General features: G+C 40.9%; 1 protein-coding gene and 1 long non-coding RNA gene across 2 annotated transcripts in view; one reads left to right on the top strand and one right to left on the bottom strand.

Moving 5' to 3' along the window:
• Positions 1-18,945, top strand: part of LOC144692388 (uncharacterized) — a 274,513-nt gene that overhangs the window by 144,512 nt on the left and 111,056 nt on the right. The gene's annotated exons all lie outside the window — the stretch shown is intronic.
• stil (STIL centriolar assembly protein) overlaps positions 1,552-18,945 on the bottom strand; it is a 69,380-nt gene continuing 51,986 nt past the window's right edge. Inside the window, exons 12-16 of the mRNA XM_078561167.1 lie at positions 17,954-18,140; positions 14,510-14,741; positions 9,225-9,441; positions 7,120-7,370; positions 1,552-3,449 (exon numbers count right to left, since the gene is read on the bottom strand). Of these exons, the coding sequence (XP_078417293.1) occupies positions 2,672-3,449; positions 7,120-7,370; positions 9,225-9,441; positions 14,510-14,741; positions 17,954-18,140 (1,665 nt within the window). The 3' untranslated portion in view covers positions 1,552-2,671. The remainder of the gene's footprint in view (positions 3,450-7,119; positions 7,371-9,224; positions 9,442-14,509; positions 14,742-17,953; positions 18,141-18,945) is intronic.

The following is an 18,945-nucleotide window of genomic DNA, read 5'->3' as shown; positions in this document are numbered from 1 at the left end:
GTGAGCCTAGACTGTATCATCAGGCTAGTTGAATTTTGCAGGTGTAGAGGCATTATCGCAATCTCAATTGTTCTCTCCCATGATAATCACACATGCAATTTTCAATAGGAGTCACTTAATATACACAAGGAATGAGAAACTCTTATATCTTATTTCCCAACCCTGTGCAAGCAAGGCCATTTATAGTGTGTCTCTGTTGCTGAATTAGCTGCACTTAACCAGACATCATTCCATTTAAGATACTGGCCTGGAATTTGCAGAAAAATTGAACTGTGGTAATGGGGCATCAATGGTGATTTAAGATTTATGAAAATTTCTGTATTGGTAACTCAGACCTTTAATTACTTAGAGGAATCCAAAACAGTAGAGCATTTAGAAGTGGAATCAAGAAGCAATTTTTTTACCCCCACACGAAGGGGAGTGGAAATCAAGAACTCACTTCCTCAAAAGGCTACGAATGCTAGGTTAATTGAAATTTTCAAGACAGATATCAATACTGTTCCTATGACTGTCAGGGAAACCAGATCCAGCAGGCTTTCTAGCCTGGTTTTAGGAGGGCAGATATCGCTTGAAGGAGGTGGTGACATCAGATATGCTGTCATTGATAGATAACCAATTCCACCCATTGAATAAAAGGCCCTTGTTATGGGGCTACAACTCAGCATTTCCACTTATCTGTGGAGGAGCAGGCTATAGGACACCCATGATGCGAATGAACCCTTATCCATTTGGTGTCTCAGCCTTTCCAACTTGCAGGAGATGGAGCACAAGAGCTGCTTGGCTGTGGTTACAACATCCCTGAGAGATGCCACTTCTGGTGCCTCAGGCTATTGCAAGGCAATACCTGTTAAATAACCACATGTCCCTTGGATGACTGCAGAATGTCAATGTCATGTGTCAGAACTCAGCTGTTAATGGACTCTTCCACCATTGTTAACATGTTGCAAGTAGCTGTCTGGCAGGCAGTCTAATACACAAAAATTATTGCTGCACAGAAAAAAAATTCTTGTAAAAGCTGAATGAATGATGTTGAATTTTTTGGAAGGATGGCCCTCTGCAATCCATTCAGTTTCAGGGCCTCAAGCCTCCTGATCTCAAATGCTGCATACCCTCTCTCTGCCAATGATACCAACTGCTGAATTTTTCCCTGGTGTCAGAATTTAGTGTACGAGGATTACTTCCTGTCCTTGAACACAAGAATACAAGGCATAGAAGGAAGAGACCATATGGTCTCCATTTGCCAGCTTTTCCTATAAGAGTCAGTTACTAAACCAGTTTTTGTTGCTTAATGTTAAGCACTGACATTTAGTCTTCAATTTGGGTAAATTCTGTTTACCAAATGTTTCATGTACAACCAAAACTCAACGTGCCTCTGCTAAAATAATAACTGCCAACACTCGACAAATTATACTTAAAATACATCCATTGGGTTAATCAAAAATGAGCACAAAGTTTAATTACAAACAAAATGCACTAGGAAATAATGATCATTATTATAGATTTAGATAGTGGGGCACAACGCTAATAGAAATGAACAATTAACTACATGTTGAAATTTTGCATATGTTTTATTTATAAACTGTTCACAAAAATCCAGTGATTGAATAATCAGCAAAAATTGTGCAGAAATCACAAAGACAAGAATTAATCCAATGGCTCTGTATGACAATCTGATCAAAAGCACAAATCTCAAATGGAAACATTGATAAACACTTCACACAGGAATGTTAAAAATACACACAAATATCCCTGAATTCATGTAAACTTTAGCTACAAAGTTTTAGCCAAAAATATGAAGAATACAATCATTGGCAACTTTGAATTAGTGGAGAGGAGCATAGTACTTAGGAGAAAATGAACAATCAACACCACAATTTTCTGCACTGCTCCATTAATGCCATTTTTATTAGCTGGCATCAATTTTCCTACTTGAAACATATTCCATTCACACCTGTCTAGATATCAACTCATCAAACCCTTCCCTTTATGGATTAATATTTGTATTACATTAGCAAGCTCTGATACTTCAGAGTTTTGTAAATATGAATTTCTAGCCTTCAATCCAGCAATACCTGAAAACTCATTGTTAAAATGTACTGAGAGCAAGAAATGATAGCATTTCATGAAATTTTGGAAGCATGCACCTCAAAAAGTAGACTAATCAGTTCTCAGTTTGTTCTCCACTGGTCACAACAGAGAACAAAAGTGGCTATTAAGAATGTGAGAGTAACTACTGAGCAAACAAACTCATTTCTAAATATGAAGTGCCAGTCTTTCATTTGATTGTTAATTACTGACCAGAGCCAGTATAAAGCCACACATAACTATATTTACCCACCGATTATAATCCCAAGACAGCCATACTACACAAATTTCTACAAGTGAACAAAAAAAGTCAATTTATATGAACAAGCTATAGCATTAGCTGTAAAGAACATTTACAAAGGACTTCCAGCTGGTTTGGAGTTGCCAGTTGATGACCTGGGATATTGCCATAGTAGAGGGCTAAAAAATATACAAAGTGTTGAATATTTAAACCGACCTACACTAGAATACATTAGAATATTAAACTTAAGCATATTTGTACAAAAAAATGGTGCCTACAAAATAGCTTATACATATCTTGGGGAATTCTTGGCTTTTAGATCAGAGTTACAAACAGTCCAGTTAGTTAAAACAATTTGGGTAGTTGTCGGAGTCTATTTACATCCAGAATGTTACCCACTGCATCACTGCTTTTTGTAAACTTCTGTTTCTCAGAAGCATTTGGCCTTAATTTCTTGGAAAAGTCCTGAATTCTTTCAATTCCATTTTCCTTTTCAGGGTGTTGGATATAACAGATTTCTTCACCAAACATATTAATTTTGTGTTTTGGATTATTTTGAATCTGCTGACAATTTTGGTCCTGTGTATCCATAGTCTGTGGTTTTGAGGAAGCAACATCATTAGTAATATTTCTTAGAATGTTTCCATCTCTCTTGGAGGAAGATTCCAAGGTACAATAGTTCTTAATCTGGACTTCAACCACTTTTTCAGACCTTTCTTTTCCCACAGAAAGGCTTTCCAAATCAGCTTTTATGGGATGCATGATAGTACCAGACAAATCTTCCTCCTCTTCACTGCTGTGGGCATCCTCCATGAGTCCATATCTTCTCATGTATTTGCGTGTGGCAAATGACATATTATTGGGTGAAATCAGGCTTAGGCCTACCATGCTTCTGTCTGTGTTCAATTCTAGCAGACTATTTAGGGATGTAGATTCACAGTTACCACTATGTCTGAGAGACATCTGGGAGAGCTGAGCATCATTCAGGTACTTTAGAGCTATAGCATTGGCCTCCATACTGAGATCAACTCCGCCAGCCCCAAGTCCACTTGTGCCAACATTGACAAAGGACATGTAGTTCAACCTTGGGATAACTGCTTCAGGGTTTATGCAAGCCAATGTGCTAAAAACAAGAAAAGAAGTTACAAATACATCCATTATACACATGTTTATTAGAAAATTCTGTATTACACTGCCATGCACATCAACTAGAAATATTTCTAGAGGTGTGATGCTTTATTACAGCATTGAAACTGCAAAGCTTTTAGTGGCCATATGTAAGCAAATGCAAAATCCAGTGACACTCAACAAGCAACTAATCTAGAATGTTGGATGAGGAAGGGGTGCTCGTCAGAAGAGAAAAACTCCCTGCCCTTTGACAGTCAGCCTGAACAGGCAGATAGAGCCTGAGGGTCAGCACCTCTAACATTCAGCACTCCCTTGCTATATCAGACTGAATTATGAACAAGTGCTGTTGGGGCTTGAACATACAACTCAACCCACAGATTAGAGCTACCAAGTGAACCAAGTCAAGGAGAGGCACTATATCGGATACAAGATTAAAAGCTTTACAAACAACCAGGAGGTTTTTTTTTTAAAAGCATCATATTCTTAGCAAGTATTTTGTCAATTGATTGGTCAGAATATAAAGAACGGCAGAGAATGACTAAAAGATTAATCAGGAGAAAGAAATTAGAGTATGCGAGTCGGCTAGCTAGAAATGTAAAAACAGATAGCAAGAATTTCTACAGGTATTTAAAAAGGAAAAGAAAAAAGTTGAGTGTTGGTCCTCTAGAGAGCGAGAATGGGGAGTTAATAGTAGATAATAAGGAAATGGCAGATGAAATGAACAAATATTTTACTTATGTCTTCAATATAGAGGATACAAAAACATTTCAATAACAGCTGTAAATCAAGAGGTAGGAGGGAGAGGGGAACTTGGTGAAATTACAATCTCTAGGAAAGCGGTACTGAGAAAACTGATGGAGCTGCAGACTGACAAGTCTCCGGGTCCTGATGGACATCATCTTAGGGTCTTAAGAGGTGGCTAATAAGGTAGTAGATGTGGTGGTGTTAATTTTCCAAAATTCGCTACAGTCTGGAAAGGTTCCATCAGACTAGAATGTAGCAAATATAATCTCTCTATTCAAGAAGGGAGGGAGGCAGAAAACAGGAAACTATAAGCTAGTTAGCTTGACATCTGTCGTGGGGAAGGTGTCAGAGTCGATCATTAAGGAGGTTATAGATGGGCCATTAGAAAAACTCAAGGTAATCGGGAAGAGTCAGCATTGTTTTTGAAAGGCAAATCATGTTTAACCAATTTACTGGAGTTCTTTGAAGGCATAACATGCGTTGTGGATAAAGGGGAGCCTGTAGACGTGCTGTACTTGGATTTCCAGTTGGCATTTGATAAGATGCCACATCAAAGGTTATTGCAGAGTATAAAGGCTCATAGTGTTGGGAATAACATCCATGGGTAGAAGACTGGCTGGCTGGCAGAAAACAGTGCGCATAAATGGATCTTTTTCTGATTGGCGGGATGTGATGAGTGGAGTCCCGCAGGGGTCTGTGATGGGGCCTCAAATTTTCATAATTTATATCAAATGACTTAGTTGAGGGGAATGAAAGCATGGTAGCTAAATTTGCAGGTGACACAAAGATAGATAGGAAAGTATGTTGCAAAGACGACATAAGGAGGTTGCAAACAAATATAGATAGATTGAGTGAGTGGGCAAAAATCTAGCAGATGGAGTATAATGTAGGAGAATGTGAAATTGCTCACTTTAGCAGGAAGAATAAAAAAGTGGAGTGTTACTTAAATGGAGAACGGCTGCAGAATTCCGAAGTGCAGAGGGATCCAGATGTTCTAGTGCATGGGTCACAAAAAGTTAGTATGCAGGTACAGCAAGTAATTAAGGCGGCTATATTGCGAGAGGAATTGAACATAAAGTAAGGATGTTATGCTTCAGTTATACAGGGCATTGGTGAGACCACATCTTGAATATTGCATGCAGTTTTGGTCTCCTTATTTGAGGAAGGATTAAATGCATTGGAGGCAATTCAGAGGAGGTTTACTAGATTGATACCTGAATGAGCGAAGGTTAGACAGACTGAGCTTGTTTCCACTGGAGTTAAGAAGAGTAAGGGTGACTTGATTGAAGTATATAAGATCCTGAACAGCATTGACAAGGTGGGCATGGAAAAAATGTTTCCTCTTCTGGGTGAGTCCAGAACTTGAGAGCTCTGTTTTAAACTTAGGGATTGCCCTTTTAGGACAGAGATGAGGAGAATTTTTTTCTGAGGGTTGAGAGACTTTGGAACTCTCTGCCTCAGAAGACGACAGAGGCGGGGGTCACTGAATATTTTTAAGATGAAGGTAGATGATTTTCTTGCCTAACAAGAATCTAAGGGTCATTGCGGGTATATAGGAATGTGGAATTCGAAACACAAACAAATCAACCATGATCTTAATGAATGGCAAAGCAGGCTCGAGGGGCCGAATGGCCTACTTCTGCTCCTATTTTCTATATTCGTATGAAACCAAGATCGCCAATGGAAGTCAAGGGGGAAACCTTCCCATGACAAGACATTCTTGACACAGCTAAAGGTCAAGTCACAGCCTAGGACATTGCTGCAGAGTTCCTCGGTTCAATCAACAAGGTCAGGTATGGGGCTGCATGCTGACTATTCTTTAGTGTTTATCAAAATGCAGGAGTCCTCACCTAACGAAGCAGTCCACGTCAGCCTACAGCAGGACCTGGATATCAGCTAGGCTTAGGTTGACAACTGGCAAGTAAACTTGGAGCACATAAGCACAGGCAATACCCACTTTCATCCAGGAAAAGCCATTCACTATTCTATGACCTTTAGCTGCACCATCATCGCATCTTGGCAATTATCATTAAACAAAAACTTAAAAGCACCAGCCTTATAAACACTGCAGCTTCAGATGCATGGACATTGTGTGTTAAGTGCCCAACTTCCCTGACACCACAAAGCTTCTCCAACATCTACATGGCTCAAGTCAGGTATGTGGTGGGATACTTGCTATTATCCAAATGAATAACCCAAACAATAAAGAAGCTTGACTATTCTGGACAGAGCAGTCCTCTTGATTGGTGCCTGCCACTGGGCTCTATGTATTCCCTCCATTACCAGTGCATTATGGCTTTAGTTCACAGGATAAACTGCAAAGCTAACCAAGGTGCTATCACCACCCAATGCTGTAATTTCTATCATCAAGAAGGGCAAACAACCTGGTAACATGGTCACCAAGTATATCACCACCCTGAATGAAGCATTCATTGTTTCTGCTTCATTATTCCAGTCAAAATTTTGGAATTCCCTGTCTGACATCACTATCAGCAGGAGTGTAGTGGTACAAGGCAGCAGCCCACCATCATCTTCTTAGAGATACTAGTGATAATGATAATGATAAATACACTCTTGCCAATGTATCACATATCCAGAGAAAAAAAAACCTGGAAAAGTCTCAAATTCTAAAGTTATTTTTGACCCCATACAAACAAGTTGATCTAATTGAAATCATGCATTCTTGTGGATAAGCTGGGGCTGAGAGCATGAATGAAATGTTCATCTACTAACCCAGCCTTTCCTTTAGGCTGCTGTTCCCTGATGGGAAGTGGTTTAAAAAGAAACATTCTGATGTCAATTATTTGCCAATTACTGTTGCAAGTTTCTCTAAATCAACAGCTTTGGGGTTCTCGGAGCGATCAATTTATCTAAAAGGTCTAAACACAGATTTCTTCAATGTCACATTAGTTTATCAATACCTTGCATTTTCAACCTTGCTTTTGGTCTTGGTCATATTGGTAGGTTCAAGTTCAATTTTCACTCCCATTTTCTTCAGTTGTCTCAGGGTTGCACTCAGCACATCATTGTTTTCCTTTTGACTAGTCTGGTGTTCAGAACGCTTGTTCCTATTGTCACTGAGCTGCACAGAGGCTTCTGATTCAGCATCTTTATTCTCTGTTCCCTGGGTTTGTTTTGCAGGATAAGATTCTAATAGCTGGTTCACTTGGCCCTTGTAGAAAAATAAACATTCTTTTATTTAAACCTGCTAATTGTGTTAGCACTTCAACAAATTGAATGCATATTTTTGTGGTAACTTCTATACTAATTACTACCCCCCTGCCACCCCTTTGCTTTAATGCTTTATTGTGCAGACACTTTAGCTAGGCAAGCAGGTGCTGAAATAATCAACCCAGTTTACATTTGCATTATTTTTCACCTTAGTACGATAACAGTATCTTCCAAGCAACTCTGATACAGAATTCAGACATTCAGCTCGTCATTGGTTTACAGACAGAATTTATGAATTAAATTGTATAGGCTTATTTTCTAATTAACTCAGTTTGCATAACTACATGTATACAAAATTAAATTTTATCCTAATGTAGTATCCTTGAACTGACAACAGAATTAGGAAAGCACAATGCCTCCTGTACCAAACTGTGACTCCTGTACCAAACTCAGCAAATGAGCAAAACCACCCTCACTTTGAAGAAGTCACAAAAATTCAGGGGTTAAATCTAGCCAGCAAGGAATTTTAAGCAGGGGTTCCCAAACTGTAGGTCACTATCTCCAATGGGTTCACAGAGTTCACTTTTGGGGTCATGAGCTGCCCCTCTTCCAAGAAGCAATGGTGACCATGGAGAGGAGGCTGCCCAGTGCAGAGGCTCTGGCAGGACAGCCCTGGACCAATGCTACTAAACAGCATGGCGCGGACAGTGAGCCCAAAGCACCCTTTAACATCAGAGGCCACTTTTAGTGGCAAGTTTGAGTGGGCCCGGGATGTTTGTGCACTGAATTGACACAGGCAGAGGCCAGTAAGTACAACTCAGTCACCGACCGAGTGTGGGAAAAACCAGGTCATGTGGCTGAGCCAGGAAGGCGAGTGATGATTTCAAACTGTGTGCTTCTGCTCGTGTTTGCTGTTGACAGACTCCTTACCGCAGGATAGCACCACCACTTTACTGGCAATTCAACCAAAAGGGGGAGAAAGGGAGAGGTGGGGCTTGTGCGCATGTACATGTGCTTGGGTGTGCGTAGGGGAGGGTTGAGAAGAGGTGGAGGTTGGGAAGAGGGGCTGGTGTGTGTATGCAGTGGGAGAGGGGGACTGATTACAATGTGTGTGGGGGGTTTGGGTGGGGAGGAGAAGAGGGGCTTCACGGGGTCTCCTGTCAACAGGGAACATGACTGAAACCTACATGAGTGCATAAAGCACTTCGTAAAAATATTTTTAGAACTAAGATTTTCATACTTATATGTATTATATGTTGATCTACAAACTTTAATAATTATACACTGAATTTTACCATGCTGCCTCATTGCTGTTGCCTATTTGCTGGCATCTGGGATCACGTTAATTTTCAAGTGTTAAAATGTCACGTTGGAAAACAGTTTGGAAAGCACTAGCTTAGTGGGTGAAAGATATGATTGCGTGGGAGTAAATAATTTGGATCAGAAATTTTCAGACATGATCTTCAGTCTGTCCTGAGTTAAACATCTCAAGCTAGAAGATGTTGGTTTCAATTTTCAGTCGCACTGGGGAGTGGAGGGGACAAAAAGAGACACAAAATCAGGGTTCCCATTCCTGACTGATCAACATGATTGTTGCTCGCCATTGGGAAAGGCCAGAATCAAGCTCAGTTGGATAACTGCCTCCACATGGATCACGCAAATATTAAGTATCGGGTAACTACCTGCTCATTTGGATACAGGAGTGTTACCAGCATTTTTAGATTTTCCAACATCAGTGAATACCATTGGAAGAAAAGGGAAAGAAAATGTGAAGGAAATATATCCACATATTCTATAAACAAATTGCCTTGAAATGAGGCATAGAAACATTATTAAAATATAACTGAATGCTCACCATTAAATTCTGGTAAAACCTTTGCTCATCTTGTAATGGGGAGTTGCTATGTGATTCTGTGATATGTCCACCATTTTTTTCAGTTTCTTTATCGCCCATAGGATGTGATACATCTGATGGGCTACTTTGCAGGTATGTACTTGCACTCTCCCCAAGCACTGGGCTCTGAAAAGTGAGATGAAGGTCCCAGCAGTTTTTTGTACACTCAGGTGAACAGCTAAATAGTAATGAAAAGCATTTTAGTCAATATACAACAAGATTTTAATTGCATACAAAATAAACGGAAACAAGCAAGGACATTTCCAAATGCTGCCACATAGTGGTAATGTCATATGCTTGCATGAGACAGGTAAAGGCTTTCAAAATGAAAAAATTGAACAGACAAGGTAAAATGGTTTACCTACCATTGGAAATTCTGAGAAACCCAAGTTTAGCTCAGGCAAGGGTGAAATAGCCTTTCCTGTGCTAAAATTTTCATATATGTAATATTTGCCATAGATTGGTGACGTTTTAAAGATCACTTCACAACGTTTCAAAGTATGTCTTCTGCAACTTCATTAATTTCAGCATTCAGCTTTCTCCCCTGCCAACCAAAAGGTCAAATGGCCACACCTTTTGGGCAGTCATAACCTAATTGTGATAGTATCATGATTCAGTTTTTAAAAATTGTTAACCTTTTGGGTTTTTGTGCAATTAGAGCATTTGAGTAACGCAAGGACAACAAACAAAATTAATCCTGATGCTCTGCGTCTTCTGCAAGTCACCTTCACATCTGGACAGGATTACTACTTCTACAGTTTTCCAATAATCAAGATGTGAAAAGAATGCATAAGCACTTTGCAGCTAACACAATAAAGAATGCTTGCATTTGCGGTGGATGAAGGAAATAACTACAAACTATGCGCCATATGGTTTATTTTTTCTTAATTCTTTCATGTGATGTGGGTGTCACCAGCAAGGCCAGCATTTGTTGCCCATCCCTAACTGCCCATGAACTGAGTAGCCTGCTAAACCATTTCAGAGGGCAGTTAAAAGTCATCCACATTGCTGTGGGTCTGGAGTCACATGTAGGCCAGACCAGATAAGGACATCAGATTTCCTTCTCTAAAGGACATTAACGAACCAGATGTGTTTTTACAATAATCGATTATAGTTTCGTTGGCACCATTACTGAGGCTAGCTTTATATTCCGCATTTTTATTAACTGAATTCAAATTCCACAGGCTGCCATGGTGGGATTTGAACCTATAATCCCAACAGCAGTAGCCTGGTCCTCTGCAGCATTACCACTATACCACCATCTCCCCCAAACACCCAAGTACCATTCTAGGTTAGAGAGATATTGTTTTAAAGGTAAATTCGTCAGAAATACATTTGGAGTGATTACACCGTTTTTATGACAGGCCCCACAAACAATGCATTTTAAAAATCTCTTTGATACTCAATAAGGCTTCATTTCTGAATAGACTCTTTCATCCTCCTTCCAAGTTTTTAATGGCTTCCTACCTATTTTGTCCAACAGGTTGATGTGCTGCATCTAATATGTAGGTGAAGAGAGTTAGCATTTTTTCTGCTTTAGTGCACTAGCTTGCTTTGCATTTTCAGCCAAACCACTGGCAAACAGCAATGTGAAAAAGAGCGCCAAATGCGTAAGTCTCTCCCTGTCAATACACAGCCACTCCATTGGCAAGTCCTCAGCTGTCTCCCCTCATGGTGACACAGAAATTGGATCCCTTGCAGCCCCAGGCTAAAGCTTCAGTGGAACCCAGAGGAGGTTTGGCCCCCAGATGTGCAGGCCCACTGACATGTGGACATGCCCTGCCATTCATGAACCAAACTCCCAACTTTGGCGAATTAGCTCCACTGCCAGAGTCGAAGGCTAAGGGAGTAAACACTGGAGTGGAGTCCAAAGGCAGACTGCTGTCTAAATATATCATCCCAGAACTTCCATTCCGGGTGGGGGGGGGGGGGGGGGGGGGCTACCCAGGAAGTACCCCAGAAGATGCACTGGGAGACTCCCCAGAAGTCCCCATGCAATGACTGCATAGGAATAGTCCAGGAAGTTTAAACCTTTGATGGGCAATTTACTCTGCATTGGGAACCAACTGATACTCCGATTTAAATCAGAGACTTTGGATGGCTCTGACTGTTACCAGAATAGTTAGTCAGGAAAAGTTAGGAGGATTAAAATGACTTCTAATTCCTGGGTAACTACAATACCCACCCAACTCTCTGACCACATCTACCTCCACATCCACACCACCCCCCCTGCCATCCATCATACCCACACCCCTGCCCCATCTGTCCTAACTCCCCGCCCCTCATCTTACCCACTTACTTTCTCCCTGGCTTCCCAAAGTGTATTTAAACACAGGGACATTTAATTTACCTACAGCTAGTGCTGTAAAAAGGGGTTTGGCTTCACTTCCCCAGACACTGCTGCCCTGCATTGGAAGGCCTCGGGAACCAGGTACACTGCACATTTTTCACCAGGCCTGGGTCGGAAGAGCAGGCGAGAAATGTGCAACCTCCCGACATGGTAAGTAAACAGGAATGGAGTGGAAATCTGACTGTGATTGCCACTCCTCGGAAGTTCTGGCATGTCATCTTTCTGTATGCTCCTGCTGCCAAATGTAGTATTTTGCATTCCTTTGAACTCAACCGGGGAGGGTGAGAGGGGGGCCCTGATGTTTGGGAAGCCCAGGGCCTCCATTAATCTTGCCCAGGCTTGTACCCTGTTGAGGACATTCCAATTTTGCTGTAGAGCGTTAACACAACATGGGAGACAACATTTACGAGTGATAAACACAACTTAATTGACATACAGAATGGGTGCTACGGTCTGTCTCCGGCAGTGGGAGGTACCATCGTGTCCCACTGGTCAGCCACCACCCACGTCAAGTCAGGTAGCCCCCAACTGGTAAGCTGCTGACCCACCATGCTCCATCTGCTTCAATGGGTGCTTGGAGCTTGGTCTCTGATTAACACGTAGACTGAATCCATCACATTAGACAAACAAAACAAAGGATGCAACTCTTCAGCTGGCAAACTGAATGTCAGGACCACGTGCACAGGATTGACAGACAACTTGCAGGTGACCGATAATATGCGCAAGACAGCTATGATCCACATGGAACTTGATAAACTGAATACTGACATAGCTTCCCTACAAGAGCCTCGGCTCATCGAAAGATAAACATCGCATGTTCGTCTGGCAAAGGATGAAGTCAAATGCATGAGCAAGGTGCAGGCTTATCTGTAAGGAACTCATTGTCATAGATGATAGAACTCCCCACAAATGGTTCAGAACGTGTTCTCTCCATCTGCCTCTCAACTCAAACAGGGCCAGTTAACCTTGAGCATCTATGCTCCAATACAGAGGTGAAAGACTAGTTTTATGAGGAGTTTGGTACTGCTTGCAGCAGAATCCCAAAGACAGAACATCTTTACTTACTGGGGAGTTTAACGCAACAGAGTGGGCACGGACCACAAGGCTTGGCTCTCTTGCCTTGGACATCATTGCCTGAGAAAAGATAAATGAGAATGGACAAAGACTACTTGAGCTTTGCCGCTACCACAAGCTGTGTGTAACTAAGACCCTCTTTCAGTACAAGCTATGCCAAAAAAATGTCCTGGAGACATTCAAGATGAGGGCATTGGCACTAACTGGACCTGATTACCATCAAATGTGACTCGGCTCAACAGCATTCTCAATACATGCAGCTACCACAGCACTGGCTTTTTAAAATTCATTCATGGGATGTGGGTGTCACTGGCTAAGTCAGCATTTATTGCCCATCCCTAATTGCCCTTGTTCAGAGGGCATTTAAGAGTCAACCACTATGCTGTGGGTCTGGAGTCACATGTAGGCCAGACCAGGTAAGGACAGCAGATTTCCTTCCCTAAAGGACACCATCTAAAAGGACATTAGTGAACCAGATGAGTTTTTATAACAATCGACAATGGTTTCATGGTCATCATTAGACATTTAATTCCAGATTTTTATTGAACTCAAATTCCACCACCTGCTGTCAAACCCAGATCTCCAGAGCTTTACCATGGGTCTCTGGATTACTAGTCCAGCGACAATGCCACTAAACTGTGGGTGTTTAGGGGAGATGACTATGATACAGGTCACTCTCTGGTGCGCACCAGGGTTAGGATGCAACATGAAGTTTTTTTTCGGTCAAAGTTGAAATGCCATCTTCTAATCAATGTCAGCCATATTGCTTACGTAACTAAAATCCAATAGTTCCTTGACTTGATTGTGGGGGAATGTTGGAGAGCGTCTTCCCAGAGTGCAGATCAAAACAGAACATACTTCGAGACCCCATCTACAATACTGCACTCTCAACAAATCGGAAGCAAGAGCGGAAAAAATGCTGACTGGTTTGAAGCTAACATCACTGCGATGGAACCCGTTTTTAAAGGTGAGTGGTCTGCTCTCTGACTAAAAGAGAGACCAGAGTGAGAAGACTCTGAACGTACTAAGAGCTGCTTGAAGTAAAGTCCAACAAATTGCTAGGCAGTATGCCAATGGTTACTGGTTATAGCTTTGTCAGAATATCCAGATGTCTGTCATTATAGGGAATGCTATGGATGAAGGGAGCAAAAGGGCAACATGCTCTTCTGCAAAGAAAACGGTTCCACTGAAAACAAAGGCGGGGAGGTCATCACTGTTAGCAATCAACAGTTGGGAGAGAAGGGTGGAAGAATTCAAATTCCACCAGCTGCCGTGCTGAGATCTGAACCCATGTCCCCAGAGCATTAGCCTGGGTCTCTGGATTACTAGTCCAGCGACATTACCACTGCACCACTGTCTCCCCTTATAGCCAGTTAGACTATAACATTTGAGAAAATCGAGAAAAAGAGAGCAAGTAGAACAAAGTAACCACAATCTCTCTTTATTTTGAAGTCTCCCTGTACCATTTAGCACCCCTTCTCTGCCCCAACCAGGCCTCTCCCCACCCTCCACCACATGCAGTTTACAGTGGAGTACAGAAGTCATGGAAACCACTCACTATTGTTGCTTCAAAAAGGCATCAGAATTATTTTTTAAATGTGCTCAGCTCAACTGTAGGTAGACCCAAATGTTCAGGCTATCGGTGTTCACCCTATCCTTTAGGTCTAACTGCAGTTTTATTCTTTTTGTAGCTTTAAATGTAAATTTAATCATAATATTGGCCTGCATTCAAATTTTTCATTACTCATTTTCCTCCTGATAAAAAAAGGGTTTTCCATGTTTCAAAGTTATTTTCAATTATTTCAATTTATTATAACCTTACTTTTGTACAACAGTAGCTTGATCAGAAGTATCTGTTGTACCCTGGCTGTTCTCCACAAAGCTGTGTAAGTCCACTTCATTCAGAGAAGAGGCAATACTGGTGTGACTGGTGTCCTCAGTTTTAAGTGAGAGAGCCATTTCTTCATTGGATAATTCAGTGTCACTCAGCTTTTGGTTGGGTACAGATAGATGCGCCTCTTGTTCCTCAGGTGGGCACCAGAACAAACTGGCACCTAAGAAAGAAAAAGTCACATTAATATGGTATTGCAAGAATATCCTTCTCTTTGAATAGTGCTACAGAATCATTATTGTTCATCTGAATTTCCAGAACAAGCAGACCTGGTTTTGATTTACCAGCACCTCTACTGCAGTAGTGAAGCATATTCAGAGTGACTGCTAACTTCATGTCCTCATGTTTTGGATTTAGGTTCTCAAGACTACAGTACATAAAAGGGCAGACAGTGAAATCTCCACCACAGTGCCACTGCTCAAGCATTCCATGCATTGAGGTCAACTCATTTTTTGGTTGTGTATTAACACCACAATGGTAGTGCAAGACACCATAATTTCAGGCAGCAGCTGTCAGTCAAAAGCTACCAGCTGCAGGTAGATCGCCAGCAGAATTAAGTGTGTGTTGTCTATTTTGTACACAAGTTCACAGTGTCTTACATACTAGTCAACTACACTAAAACTATTGTGGAAACCTTTAAACTCCATACCCAATAATAGCGGAGATGCTTGCAATTGTCACTGAATTACTGGCCCAATTAAGTTCTCCCATGAAGATAGCTTTAGAACATATTAAACAAAAGGTAACACCATGAACATAAAATACAAGGGATCTCTTTGATATGGGATAACTTACTGGTACTATTATACATGTGGAAAAACTTGAATGGAATATTAAAATATAGAATTGTTATTATGCAGCTGTAATGTGCACTTTGAAAGTTATGGACTTTTTTTTGTAAAAAGGCAAACATTCAGACACTTATTTAAAAAAAAAATCAACCTGAGTTTTGAAACTATATATAAATGGACGGGTGATTTGCCTAGCTTTGGCTAGATGAAGGAATCTCCAGGGTAACCCTCACTGTGTAAGTCAGTACTGGGATTAGAAGATATTTAACTGGGAAAGGAAAAAGGAAGCAGGCTATCAGGAGGGGAGAGTAGCTTTGGATTGATTCAGGGAGGATGAAGTGTCTACTTAAGGGACAGCATAAAGTGGTGGGGATTTTTGGTTGTTTTAAAAGTTAAATGGGGGAACCTTTTCTGTGGTCTGCAGTTTAAGTTTTCTACAAAAATAGTGTTTAGTGAACACTATTTTTAGTTTGTTGTAGTAAAAGCCTTAAAATTTGAAGTCTTTTCATATGATCCTTCCAGTCAGTCATTGGAAATTCCAATATCTTTTTAAAAGCTATCAGTCACTAAGGGGATCGTAATACCTTTGATTAAACTTGTTGCATTAATATGCACCTCTGGATCCTTACGTAATAGCAACTTGGCGCATACAGTTCTCGAGTGTTTTGGAAACATCATACTCCTTAGATTCACCAAGGAGTATTTTGTAATCTGAAGAATATCGAACATATTACAAAACGAAGTAACACTCATTTCAGTTGGCAGTCAGCAGCTTACTTTTGCAAGAGGTTTGGTAGGCTTTACAGATGTAAAGTAATTAAAAATAACATTCAAATCCAAACCTCAACAATAACTGGCAGGCAAAGCAGTCAAAAGGAAATTTATCCAGAGGTGCCAGATACTTGGCTCTCTTGCCTCTCATCTTAAGTGACATTGCTATAATTCTTTGGAGTCAAAACGTTCCCTACATAAATAGTAAATACAAACATAACAGTTAAATTTATAATTTTCAAATAAAGGATTATCTTCTCTTCCTTGACTTCTCTGGCCTACAGAAAAGTTTCCCCCATTTAACTTATTTCTGGGGATAGACTATCAACCATTATTCACTATATGCCCGCTGATTCCCACAGCTATTCGGCTACGCTTCCTCACACAATGCAAGGAACTCATTCCATTCTTCCACTTTCTCAGTCTCCATCAGATCTATGCAACTGTCCACACTATTGCTTCCAATAAATGTTCCTTTTTTCCTCAACTGAGGATTCCCCCTACCATGGTTTATAGGGCCCTCGATCGTGTCCATTCTACTTCATGCATTTCTGCTCTCATTCCATCCCATTCTTCCCAGAACCACAGTAGGGTTCCCCTTGTCCTCACCTCTGCTCCACCAGTCTCTGTATTCAATCAATAATCCTGTGCCGTTTCTTCCCCCGCCAACAAGATGCCACCACCAACACATCTTCCCCTCCACTTTCAGCATTCCAAATGGACTGATCCTCCACAATACCCTGGTCCACTCCTCTAACATCTCCTCCTTTTCCTAGGGTATCTTTCCATGCCAGCACTGGAAATGCAACACCTGCTCCTTTTACATTATGCAAGATGCCAAACAGTTCTTCAGGTGAATCAGTGATTTTCTTGTACTTCAGTTTAGTGTACTATATTCACTGCTCACGTGTGATCTCTCTACATTGCGGAGACCAAAGACAGGCTAAGTGACCACTTTTCAGAACAACTGTGTAGTCCACAAGTATGACCCCAAGCTTCTATCCTGTCATTTTAATTCTCTACCTTGCTCCCACTCCGACCTCTCTGTTCTTGGCCCGCTAAAGTAATTGAATGAAGCTCAATGTAAGCTCAAGTGACGGCACCTCATCTTTCGACTGGGCACTTTACAGCCTCCTGGACTCAACAATGATTGACAATTTTAGTTTGTAACCTCCCCACTTCCACACTTTGATTTGTTTTTCTTTGATTTTTTTCCCCCCTCGTGTTTTCCTTTTAGTTCTTTAACTTTGCTTTTTGAAGGCAGCTGTTCAGAATCCTACCATTCATACCTCCTCTGTACGCATCTTGTTTCTTTACTTATCCCATTACCATGCCCTTTTGGCCTTGCGCCATAAACCGTTTATCATTTAATCCCTCCTGCTTTCTACTCTATTCATGGATCTGCCCTTTCCTTCCCACCCTTCCCCTTGCTCAAAACCTATTGCATTTCTGACTTTTCCCATTTCTGATGAAAAGTCATGGACCTGCAATGCTAACTCTTTCTCTTTCCACAGATGCTGCCAGACCAGAGTACTTCCAGTATTTTCTGTTTTTATTTCAGAATAAAGATTTTTTTCTTCTGATATCATCCGAGACACAGGTGACATTTCAACTTGTTGCAAGTCTAGTGGACTCTATAAATTTTAAATTACGAAACAAAGTGCTCCAAGAAATGGCAACTAAAATAAATTTGGCACACAAATGATATAGCTGTTCTTAAAGAACTAATGAAAAATAGCTGATATATTTCCTCTTAAATATTGAATTTAAAAAAAATTGAATTCTTCAGTTCAGGTGCTGGATAGGCTCTTACCTGTGCTTACGGCAATGCTAACACTTTTTTTCATGTGAATTCCAGGAGATGTCTGGGTTTCCATAGCAACAAATCCCACTTGTCTCTCTGGCTGCAGTGAGGAGTTAGAAATGCCAATACTTTTTGAAGAGCAATGTGTCACAGGAGTCGTAAGACCACATTGCTGCGTGCCCAAAAGTTGTTGAATCTGAGTAAAGCAAACACACAAAGTTAACTAAAGAATATAAATGAATAATTGGGTTTTCACAAAGCTTTAATATTTTGAAATATCAGGTTAAAGCATTGATGCCCTTAGGTGAGTTTGTTTATGACATGTGGTGTGAAGGTCTAAACCAAATCAGATTGTTTGTATGCACTCTTCCCTGTGGACGTGCATCACTTACCCAAAGGCCATAGAACCAAAGTGCAGGTTGACAATAATCAGCACTTTAGGATTTTCATGTACCCAGAAGAACACAACTGTAGTTTAACCAGTTAAAAATGCTTGTACAGCTCAGATCCATCAGGACTACTGGTTTGCAGCATTATTCGGAGTACAATGCAAAAAATTCCAATCCCTAGTTGCCTCTTCATTTAACATCATGGAGCCAGGATGGTTAGTCAATAGCACTGTAAAAAGCTGTGGTCTTGTCTGTAGCAGTTGTTATATCATTGATTTAATTGCTATTGCTTGGAACTAATCCAACTCATCCCACTCCTCCTTCTTCCTTCCCCACCCCTCCGCCACCCACCCCATTCTAAAAGAAATATAGTAAGTACTTGATGAGACAACTGAAAAAAAAAGTGTGAATTTGAGCTCATGCTAAGCAGATAACAGGTACTGCAAACTAAGGTAATTGAGGGACCATAGGTGTTTCTGTAGAGAGAGAAGTTGTTATATAGCTTGAGGGACATCACTCCACATCAAGCATGGTCAAGGAAAGGAGGCAGGCCTCCTGAACTATCACAGCCAGTACAAGGGTTGAACTGCACTGTTGGCATCATTCTGCACC

Source organism: Cetorhinus maximus, chromosome 17 (genome assembly GCF_964194155.1).
Source record: "Cetorhinus maximus chromosome 17, sCetMax3.hap1.1, whole genome shotgun sequence".
Lineage (NCBI taxonomy): Eukaryota > Metazoa > Chordata > Chondrichthyes > Lamniformes > Cetorhinidae > Cetorhinus > Cetorhinus maximus.
The sequence above is the reverse complement of the archived record's forward strand: the minus strand, read 5'-3'. Positions and strand labels throughout refer to the sequence as shown.